Source organism: Halyomorpha halys, unplaced genomic scaffold, assembly GCF_000696795.3.
Source record: "Halyomorpha halys isolate HHAL.00 unplaced genomic scaffold, Hhal_1.1 Scaffold1291.1, whole genome shotgun sequence".
NCBI classification, from domain to species: Eukaryota; Metazoa; Arthropoda; class Insecta; order Hemiptera; family Pentatomidae; genus Halyomorpha; species Halyomorpha halys.
The window spans coordinates 105,296-116,890 of record NW_027114049.1 but is presented as its reverse complement, the minus strand read 5'-3'; the positions used below and the strand labels follow the sequence as shown (position 1 = coordinate 116,890).

General features: G+C 28.3%; 1 protein-coding gene across 2 annotated transcripts in view; it reads left to right on the top strand.

The window, feature by feature from the left end:
- Positions 1 to 11,595, top strand: part of LOC106689181 (transcription factor hamlet) — a 217,656-nt gene that overhangs the window by 188,701 nt on the left and 17,360 nt on the right. For both annotated transcript variants that reach the window (XM_067051290.1, XM_014434046.3), the window contains exon 5: positions 8,191 to 8,290. In XM_067051290.1, coding sequence (XP_066907391.1) covers positions 8,191 to 8,290 — 100 coding nt within the window. The remainder of the gene's footprint in view (positions 1 to 8,190; positions 8,291 to 11,595) is intronic.

Sequence of the window (11,595 nt, the reverse complement as noted above, 5' to 3'; positions counted from 1 at the left end):
AGATGAATTATTTTATCACTAAAAATAAAATATTAATTTTATTTTGTTTATCAATTTTTAGCAAAAATAGTCTTTAACTGGCAGCTTTATATAATCCATTTTAAATTTCGTGAAACAAAATATTAATTTTATCACTCCTCCGCCCCCAAAAATAAAAATCCAATCACGATCTGTAGTCTACTTGATAAAAAAAAAGATACTGATGAATAACCTCCTGATTAGAGAATTTGTGCAGAAAATAAATGAACAACCTATAAGACTTAATTTATGGTATTTTAATGTTTCTTTTGGGGAGATGAATAGTTCAACCCAGTCATAAAAGTCTTTACCTCTAAATTTTAGAATAAGAGAAATACTATTATAAATCATGACCCTTCCTTAGGAAGACGTTTACAGAGAAGCTTTAAAGTGTTTGTAGTACCGAATCCCGGGTTTTCCCCTACAGGTAGAAAATCCTGAGGTGGTCACTTGAACTCATGTTCTTCATGACTCACTTGAACAAGGGATGTTTTTAAATAATTAAGTATGAATCATAAAAATCATATCAAAAGATTCTTCAATTGGCGTTTACATAGTTCATTTTAAATTTCGTGAAATAAAATAATAATTTTATCACTCCCCCCAAAAAAAAATCCAATCACGATCTGTACCCTAATTGAAAAAAAAAATGCCAATGACACTGTAAGATACTGAGACCTCCAGATTAGAGAATTTATTTTCTTCGCGAACAAACTATCAATGGAAATTATCTAGTAAAAATCATTAATTACATCTTTAAAGTTTAAATACCATTAAGTACATCTCTTACCTAGCGACGTATGAGATAAAACAGATCAATCTGTTTTTATGAAATCTTACTTCCAGTTCATTCTTGATTGGTTCTAATTTATAAATCACAGGCATGTAAACGGCCTGATTACGATTATTAGTTTCTTGCCATTTCACAATAAATTATTTTGTTGGTATATTTAGTACGATGCATTCTATAGTTATATCGAGTTAAATGTCGGAGTCTGAAATTCAATTTACAACATAAATCATTATTTTCGTTGTGCAGCGACTCACCATTTGCGGGAAAACTCTCTTATTCTCTCTGTTGTTAGATAATTTTGATATAGATGAGGCAAGAAGTGGTTAGCTGCTAAAAGGAGGTTCGTGAGACAATTAGAAGAATCATAACACTTTATGTATATGAAAAATTGAATAATTTTTTTTTTAATGAAAAATAACCCAAGTGAGACTGGATATATTAAATAAAGACAAATGGTTTTCAATCGCAGAGGAACTGAACATACAGAAAATATTTAATGTAATGGTAATGTACGTTAAAATAACGTGCATTTTGAAAAATAACTGAAAATCTAGAAGAAAGAAAAGGTCTGTGGAAAAATGAAGAAATACCGATGAAAAAGAAACGTTATTAACTATAGCAAATAAAGAATTGATATAAGAAGGATTTCATGAAGTTATATCTTTATAGTTCATTCGTTTTCTTCTATAATCCAGAGCTGTATTAAAAACACTCCTTTCTGATGCAGACAGCAGATATATCACACCTTAATGAGCACTAAAAACACCGTGGGAATACGAACTCCAGAGACGCCCTCAAGTTCCATAAGATGGTAAGGATCAGACCAGCTGGGCGGTCATCAACAGGTGTCTGGGCAGCGGCGCGCGACTCCCAGCTGTCTTCCGTGCCGCAGTCTCCCATGTCCTCTTAGGTTCCTGAAGACCGTACCAGATGCGGTACCTTATGTCCACGGTGTTATCTGCTGTTTTAATTCGAGCACTACTACTGCCCTGAAGACATTGGATATACTAAACATCATAGTAAAACAAAAAAGTGTTTCATCGAAACAAAATTGATATATCATTGCTTCCTTTTTATTAGAGAAAAAAAATGGTTTTCGGATTTATTTAAAATAATAAAATAGTATGTTTTTAATTTAGGAATAATACTTAAATTGAAAGAGGTAAATAAACGGATTAGGAATTATACTTAAATACAGTAACAATAGTAAAATAATATTGTAAACAGTCAACTTCTTTTCTTCCCTCTTGGGACTGTAACTCCAGCCTTCACTAGTTATCCAGCTTTGTCAACCACTAGTCAGTTCGATGGAGAGTTAGTTACTCACCAGTTTGGAATAATTTTGTTTTTACGCGGTTTACTTCGTGTAGGAATTTCTATAGCAGTACTTAATAAAGGATTTTACTCAGTTATTGATCTAAATCCTGAATTAAACATTATGAAAACTATGTTAGTACCAATCAGATTATAGTGTTTTATTTATGCATATGAAGCGAGAAATTACATAGCTTCTTAGATGCATTAAGAATCATATACTTTCATTTTTTTTTTATCCTTAAATAAAACCGACTTCAATATTTAAAAGTTACTGCTAATAGATTTTCTGCTCATCTTTATGATTTTTTCAAAATTAAAGAATTTTAGGTTATGATAAATTTCTTTAAGTTTTCATTTCCATCTAGTCGAAAATATCTAATTGGGTAAACAGATCGGAATTCAATCAATTTTGGTTTATTATTGAATGATCCAGTATCTTAAGTAACGCATCCAACCACATTTGATGGAGCATGGAAGATAGAGAAGCGATCCATAAAGTTCATAGCAGCATAACCACAGCCCTCACCTACATTAGCTGTGATAATTAAATTTCATAAGCCGTGGGAAGGTTTACTCGACCGTACGCCACCACCCGGTGTAACGCTCCGAAGACCAAGGTGGTCTATGAGACCGTATCTGACTTGGCAAAGGGTTCATCTCCGACCAATTTATATATATAAAAAATTTAAATTGTACACAATTATTTAAAATGTCCGCAATAAATAAACGAAAAAATTGAGGAGTAGCTCCATTCTACAATTTTTTTTCGCTATTTAAAAAATATATCTTTTCCAAATTCGGTCATTTTTTTTTCTGTAATTTAAATTGGTAAATCACCGAGATATCACAATCTTTTTGAAAGTGATAAAATTATCAATTTAGATTGAGCTGTACAGAGTAAAATGGGAACTAATTAAAAATTTACATTAATCAAATATATTTAAACAAAAAATAATTATCTATTGAATTAATCAGAAAAAAGTGGGACTCCAGAAAAGATTTGCTTGCTTAGTTCAATGCTGAACAGTTACCATCACAAAATAATTCTATCTAAAGTTCTCGTCATTATAAATTCACAGATGTAGTAGTAAGAAAACAGGGTATAGGAAGCTTAGGATGAATGATTTAAAATGAAATTAAGTCTCACTTAAAAATGAGAGGTATATCAAGGTGTTATAATAAATTAAGGTTTGAAATGCAGTACTTTTGAAATACGAATGCTTTTATTTTACGAATGAACAGAAGTTGCAACAACAATTTATTGAAGAAGAGGGTATAACAAAAAAATTCTCAACAACTTTGACAGCATTTTCTAACTGACCTCCATAAAAAAGATTTATAAACAATTTTGAACATTAAAACCTCTTCGAGTAATATTTTACCACAATTTTCACATTCTGAAATTGAATATCGAAATTTCAATTTCCCAACTTTACGAGATTTCTAATTATAAAATATGAAACCCTCTAATTACCATCCCCCCTGTAACTTCGTTCCTGTTGTTAAGTGAGGTCCTTCTTTTGACAAATATGCATTAATTAATTTCAAATCAGTATAGTTCTATTACCGAATGCCCATTTCATTTCGTATTCTTCCTCTAAACATCCTAACGATCATTTGATGAACGCGATAACCGCCCCTAACGGATAAGTTACAACCCTCGGATAGCGGAAGCGGAGACGATAGAACGGAAGAGAGGGGATGATCCGAGAGTGGGGGTGGTAGCAATGGCTCCCGATCTAGCAGTAACCTGTTGGAAGCGATTAGTTAGTCCACGTTCGTCTCACCTGGATTTCACCTGAGTTTATGTTAGTATACTAGCTCTTAATTATTTGATTTATATATAATTTAATATTATATAGAAATTAAAGCTAAAATGTCAATTTTGTAAAGTAGCATAAGATAATATTTTTTATTGAACAAAAATTGATAATTTTTATTAAATAAAATAATATTATCTAATAAATTTGGTAACAATTTATTTCATAATTTATAGCCAATACATTCACCTGAAATAGTACAAATTTAAATAATTTTACCTAACAATGTCTTGAAAAAATATATGAGCATAAGTATTTGTACTTAATAATTAAGTACAAGTATATATTATTTATTAAGATGTATAATTAATTACGTCACTGCATAGTTCCAACATAATATCATATAAATTTATATAGATTTCAATATGTATTCTGAAACTAGTGAACAATTCACCACGTGAGATTTTTCAAAAGCACTCTCTTTATTTGAATCTATTAATTTGTACTCACACTGTAAAACATCCATAGGTAAATTATAGTCTAATTTCTAGTACCGCTTATTCGCAACCCATTTCGCCATAGTTCAACAAATCTCATCGTTAAAATTAATTATAATAATGGAGGTAATAGTATCGAATGTAGATTGAATATTTCTTCAAAATTAAAAAAAAAAAATACTTTCTTCTAAAATAAATGTTTTATTAATTTTAAGCAATATTACTTAAATTATTTGTTTAAAGATATGTCACCATACTTGATGGTCGATCATATAATTTCCAAAGTTGATAGCATTAAGAAGGGTTGAAGATGTTTTCAAGTGTAACACTTAGAACCAATTTAGGACGAATACTAGATACAGTAATTTATATGTCAAATATGAAGAATATTCCATGTGGGGATAAGAACCGACTCACAATACATGTCAAGCGTCATCGATATTCATTTACCAATGTAGTATAAACGTGGTAACCATTTTCCACGATATTTATTGAATAATAAATGGGATGATTGAGATCTGGGACTTTGCTTCAACTATTTGGAGGTGGAAAAAATCTAAAATTTTCCAACAATTTTGTTTGAATTTTTAAGCAATGTCAAAATATTTTAATTTTTCCAATTTTTATAATTATATTTTAATTTCTATTTATTTATTTATTTTTGGATTTGAACTTCTCAATTATCTGTAACGAATTTCGACATTTTAGAACAATAATTTTATATTCTGAAAAAAACTTTCCATTAATAAATTTTTATTAGCTTCAAAGATATTGGTATTAGTTTTAAATTTCAGTAACTTTTTATTGTAAAATGTTGTATAACAATTTTCGCATCATTAAAATATGTTTTCAATTTTTTTTGTGGAAAGGAGAATGGTCCCCTCTCCTACTTTTTCCGTAACGACGTTCCTTTGTTCAGAAATGAATTTCATAACAAAACAAAAAACACATCTTTACAAAATCGCAAGACTATGTTTAGTATTCAAGTTACAAGCCAGATAACATAATACGTAATGATTCGTAACCATTTCTTAATTTCGGAGCGTCTGCATTATTGTTTAAATTCATCAGTATTTTTTAATATCAAATTAGTTAAAACTAATTTTTTTGTAGTCTTAAAAATTTTAAACTTGCCTTCTAGATATTTTTTTTAATAGTATGATAATCTCTTATTTATAAAATTAAATATGATATGGCATATTTTAAGATACTTTCAATTAATTTAAAAATTATCTTAGTGAATTGTTTATTTCTTTTGATGCTAAGCCGGCAGAAATAACATTTACTGTATGTAAATAGGGAATAACCAATAAATGAAAATAGCTTCTAAAAGTCTGACTTATTTTATGATGGTTCAAAGAAAAAAATTGTCCTAAAAGCCATCACTGGTCAGTGACTTTCAAAATTTACGCCGGGTTTTCCCCAGAGCTAATGGTGAGTTGCAATGCACCCTTAGGTCGGGGAATGCCCACAGCAGCATCCCTTCACTCCACCCTTTCCAACCTAGCAGACAGCTTGGTTCAAGTGTCTGTCATTAGAAAGCTAATTAGCAGTGAACACGTTAAAGTGTTTCATGATTTATAGCAAGGTCTATTGAAGATATTATTGTTGTAGGTGAGTGAAAATGTTGAAATCCTTAGGCTTTTGTTTAAAATCATAGATTAATTTCAATTGTTCACATTGTTTAATTAAAATATATCCAAACATCACGTTTTAGCCATAGGAAATTTAAAATGGACTAATAAGATCTTGATTACCAGGATTGAAACCCACAATAACAAAAAGTGCATTCACTTAATTTCTTGTATTTAGTAATTGTTTATCAAACATTGAAAACATTTCAAGACGAATAATTTATTTATCATAAGAAAATTTCTATTTTTTACTGTTTATATTAATTTTTCTTACCACTATTGCTTGAAATAATTATTCATAACAACTTTGGTACTCAGACATATTGCAATGTACTCTATTTCACTTTCAAAAATTTTTTCGTTCTGAAATTTCTTTCGGAAGGATAAGTATTTTTAATACTGAAATCAGCAATTATTCTGAGAAGAATTGAAATCATTGAGCAATTAGAGTTCTTTTTTATAACCATAATTTATTAATAGAAGTTGTAATATGGATTCTAATGGGTGTAATAGAAGAGTTAATATAGAATAATAATTATCTATTATAATTTCAAGCTATTGAAATTGAAGAGATTCATATATTTCAATGCTATGCCACAAACACAGTTTATATCATTTAAGAATGGAAATGAATCATCAGTTTTTTTGTTTCATAAATGCTATTATCTCAATATTCCTTTTTTATTTTCTTTAGAATTTGAATGGGAAACGCTACATATAGCACAGAACATTTAACTAATAAGTAGTTAATTTATTATAATTATAATTTAAAAAATATATATATATCTGGGCTTAGATGGCAGTGGTATATATATACATCAATAAGTTTTTAATATCATTATTTGTTTCATCTTGATCTTTTTTTTTTTTTCTCTCAAGAATATTATATTTTATTTTTACTGCTATATTATTATAATATGTTTTGAACTGCTATATTTCTATGAACTAGTGGAGAACTTATTAAATAGCTGACTTAAATTGTTTCTACAATTAATAACGTTAAACGTTTGAAAATTAGTCAAATAAACGTTTACGGGTCATAATTAAATTATTAGTATTCCGCTGTTTCCAGTACATCTTTTCGAATAGAAACAGTTAATCAAACGGAGACTTTTTTTTGGATTTCGTATATTAGATGCACCATTTCTTGGCTCTATCCACGCCAAGATTTTGCTAAAAGAAAACAACGAAACATTTGTTTTACTGTATAACATTTATTCATTTTTTAAAAATTTTATAAAAGCTTATCACTCAATTTTATTTGCTTGAAAAAAAAAATTTGATGTCTGCACGGCAGTTGAAAAAAAAGTTGTAATCTTTTTCTTTTGAATAATTGTAAAAGACACGACATAACTAATTAAAATATCTTTGATTATTTAGGGTCTAAAAGAGGTTAATAAAAGGTTATTTAAATTGGGTTTTGAAAAAAAAACATTTAAGGCTAGCTTTATTATTAACTAATAATAGTAATAGCTTTGAAATTTTCACTAGTTATAAATGTCTAATAATAAGAAATTAAAGATAATGTTTTCGTTTTTTGTTTTAAATTAAAATTTGTTGTCCCCTACAACATTTTAAAAATGCCAACCTTTCAAAACTTAGAAGTCGGCCATGCTTACCGGTTTGGATGCAATTAATCGATTTCTGGATTGGTTAACGTTATACGATGGTGATTGATAATCGATTCTCAGCGACACCCTCAAAGAACCCTACCTCGATAATACAACGGCTGACGTGTGATATATTGAGTGCGCCGCGAGCGTCATGCGACATCCCTTTGTCGCTCCTTTCAGCCACTGATGGATCACTGGCGACAAAGAGTCCATGTCGGCTATTCACTTAGATCAGTGCCCCTCCATCGGCTTTGGGTATTTTTTTAATAGAAACACTAAGAAGAAGAAATGGAACCACTGATTTTTACTTTGTTAATGACTAATTAACCCCCCTTAGGTTATTCTCTGGTTTGTAGACTTACGAATTCACTATTTGGAATCTCTCTATTGGAATAACTCAATACCATCAATTTCCATTCCGCAGTGCACATACAAGCTCACATTCTAAACTATATTAACAAAATAGTTAAATTATTTTAGAAATCATAAAAATAGATAAAAATTAGGACTAATATTAGTAAATTTTGTTGTTCTTACCTTTCTTTTTGTCTATTTCAGCTTCCCAACAATCCAGTACCGGCGAGGAAGACAGGGAAGAGGAAGAGGAAGATTCAGCTCGTTGCCCTGTTTGCGATTTGTCATTTCCTGACGTAGACCTGTAAGTAGCATAAAATTTATTCTCATGTTTAAATTTATTATGTGCTCTTGTGCAGGTGATATAATGCAAGAATAACCAATGATACAGAATTTGAAAGTAAATAAATATTGTACATTAATGATATTGCTTCATTTAACCTAATGACTAATTGGTTTCATTATTTGACATAAATAACACGTTTTTGCGTGAACTAATATAAATAGATATATTCATATTTTTTAAACCAGCGTTTAAAAAACTTATGGTGGTCATTCTTGCATTAAATCACATTTATAATTTACAATAAATAATACTAATGGTGAAAATACTTATCTATTATTGTAATTATGTTGGTTTCGACCTTATGGTTCAGTCAGGCTTCATAAACTGTTAAAGATTTATCTTAAAGTACTTAGGTTTGAAATGGAGGATAGCTAAGTAGTTTTTGAGAAATTAGTAGCCTCAAATGCTCCTTAAAGCTAGTTTTTAAACTAGAATCGTCTTCAATTCCCTTGCTATTTTGTTAAACTTAACCAGAAATTTAATCAATATTTTATTTTTAATTGCACATAAAATCTATACAAAAATATAAATATTTAAACCTTTCGTCAAATAATAAATCAGCTCTAGCAAGAAATAACATCCAATGCAATCCAATAAATTTTATTGTGATCAGAAACTAATAACAGCAGTTGAAAAGGCTGCTCGGTGACAGGGGGTGTCTTCCAAAATTTACTCCGGGTTTTTCCATGCTCTCAGCCCATTAGAAGTATACCCCCACAACAGGGCCGTTTTCGAAAGTTAGTTTTTTTAATAGTAAGAAATATATAACAATTTTTATTTAAAATTTTCCAATAGCTGATAACAATACTTTAAACAAATTTAAATATAAAGACAAACAATCATTGCAGTAAAAATTAGAAGAAAATTAAATATAAAAGCAAGCTATCTTTGCAATAAAAAAATATAAGAATTTACTAATCTAATTTCTATTTAAAATCACTTGATTTTCTCATTCGACAACAAATAAATTAAGGATAGTTTTTCAATAAAACTAAATTTTAAAAGCTCAGTAGAATACTTAATCTCAAATGTATTGTGAGAAATTAATTTATTAAATTTAGTTAAGAAATTATCTAACGTTTAATTTTCTATTTTGATGAAATAAAACATTTTTTTCCCTAAATATTTTAATATATTTAGCTCAAATGCTCAATTACCCATTCAATTGAATTTGGTTTTACTATATTTTAAATTGCGTAGACTTATCTTGTGATTGGTGTGATTAATAATTTATATTAAATTATTTATTATTATTAACCTCTCCGTTCTTCCCACAAAACCTATAAGTTTATAATTCCCATGTTATTAGACATTTACCTATACTCATAATCTGATCAAGGAACGTATAAATTATAATATATTTTGAAAATGAGACTTATTATTTGCTCATTTGTTTATATTTATACTAAGCATAAAACATTTAAATATTTAAAGCTTAAGGTAATAATAAATCATTAATTCACATACAAAAAAAACCCTGTACGCTTTATTGTAAAGAGAACTAAAATATAACAAGAGCAAAAACATGCCGAAAGTTGGTCTATGACAGGGGTGTCTTCGTAAATTTACGCCGGGATTTTCCCAGCACCCAGCCAATTGGAAGTAAGGGGTAACTGAGGCGCCGTGCTATCCTAAGTTAGTAATATTTATAAAAAAAAAAAAAGTTAATAGAATTTACTTGTTATTTGAATTGCAAGAAATTACTTAGCTTATTAAATTTTACATTGTTGTAATTTTAAATTTATTTAAAGTTTAATTTTTTAGTTTGATAAAATAAAATTTATTTAAAAAACTCTTAGGATATTTAGCTTAGCTAGATAGAACTTATCCACCTAATTAAATTTTATCTTTATATAATTTTTAATTATGTAGTCTTATCTTGTGATAGGTGTCATAATTATTTCCCCAATTAATTGATATCCAATTATTTATTAATATTAATTATTTACCTTCCCTTTCTGCCCCTGAAACCCATAATAAGATGCAGGCTTATGTTACATTTAACACATTTACTAATAGCTAGGAAAGCAGTGTTCACAAAGCCATATTCATACATATAGACTAATGCTAAAATAATTAAAAACAGGAGTGCATGAATCTTTGAGTTACAAATATACAACTGTTTCTGTTAATTTGTGGCATATCTGAAAAACAAATGTTTGGTTTCTATTTTAAAATGGATCTATTAAAAACCAAAGCATATTTGCATATTAATACTATTTTGTAAAATTAATTAATGCTTGAAATCGGTGTGGCATATTATTATTAATAAATAGTATTTTGATCAAGGAACATATTATATTACTATATTTTGAAAAATGAGACTCAATATTTACTAATTTTTTATATTTATACTGAACTTACAAAATATAAATATTTAAACATGTAGGTGAATAATAAATCATAAATTCACATTTAAAACCTGTACACTTTGTGATCCATATTTAAAAATAATAAAAGCAAAAGCATGCCGAAAGTCAGTCGGTGACAGGGGTGTCTTCTTAAATTTACTCCGGGTTTTTCCAAGCTTTCAGCCCACTGGGTATGGGGTACACCAGTGGGGTACACAGCCATTATCGAAAGTTAAGTTAGTTTAGAAATAAAATGTCCCTATATTTAATTAATACGATAATTTCAGTTCGTAATTAATTTTAGATACCATGCTCTGAGACTGAGTTTCTCAAATCTAAACCGTACTTTCGGTTGCACAACAGCTTAAACTAAATTTTTAAAATTTAAAATACATAATTTCAAATGTTTGATAAGAAATAGATTATCTGCTTGAATTTTATTTAATAATATTAAAAATAGACATAAATAATTTAACATAATTAAGTAAATATTACCTCGATTAACGGGTAGGTAAATTACGTTAACGTTTTTATTGATTAATATTACCAATAACTGATCAAATGAATTTTAAAAAATTGAATAAGAAGACAAACTATCATTACAGAAAAATCAGAAGGGTGTATTAATCTAATTTCTATTGTAAATCATTTATTTTCTGAATCGATAACATATAAATTAAGAATAGTTTTTAATACAACTAAATTTTAAAACTTTTTTTAGAATCCTAAATTCGTTAAAATACTTAGATTCGTTGTAAGAAATTACTTAGCTCATAAAATTTTATACTATTGTATTTTAAATTAATTAAAAAAATTGACATAACATTTAATTTTCTCGTTTGATAAAATTATTTTAGCAATAGTTTTAAATAAAACTCTTTTTAAAATTCTTTTGGGATATTTAACAAGAAA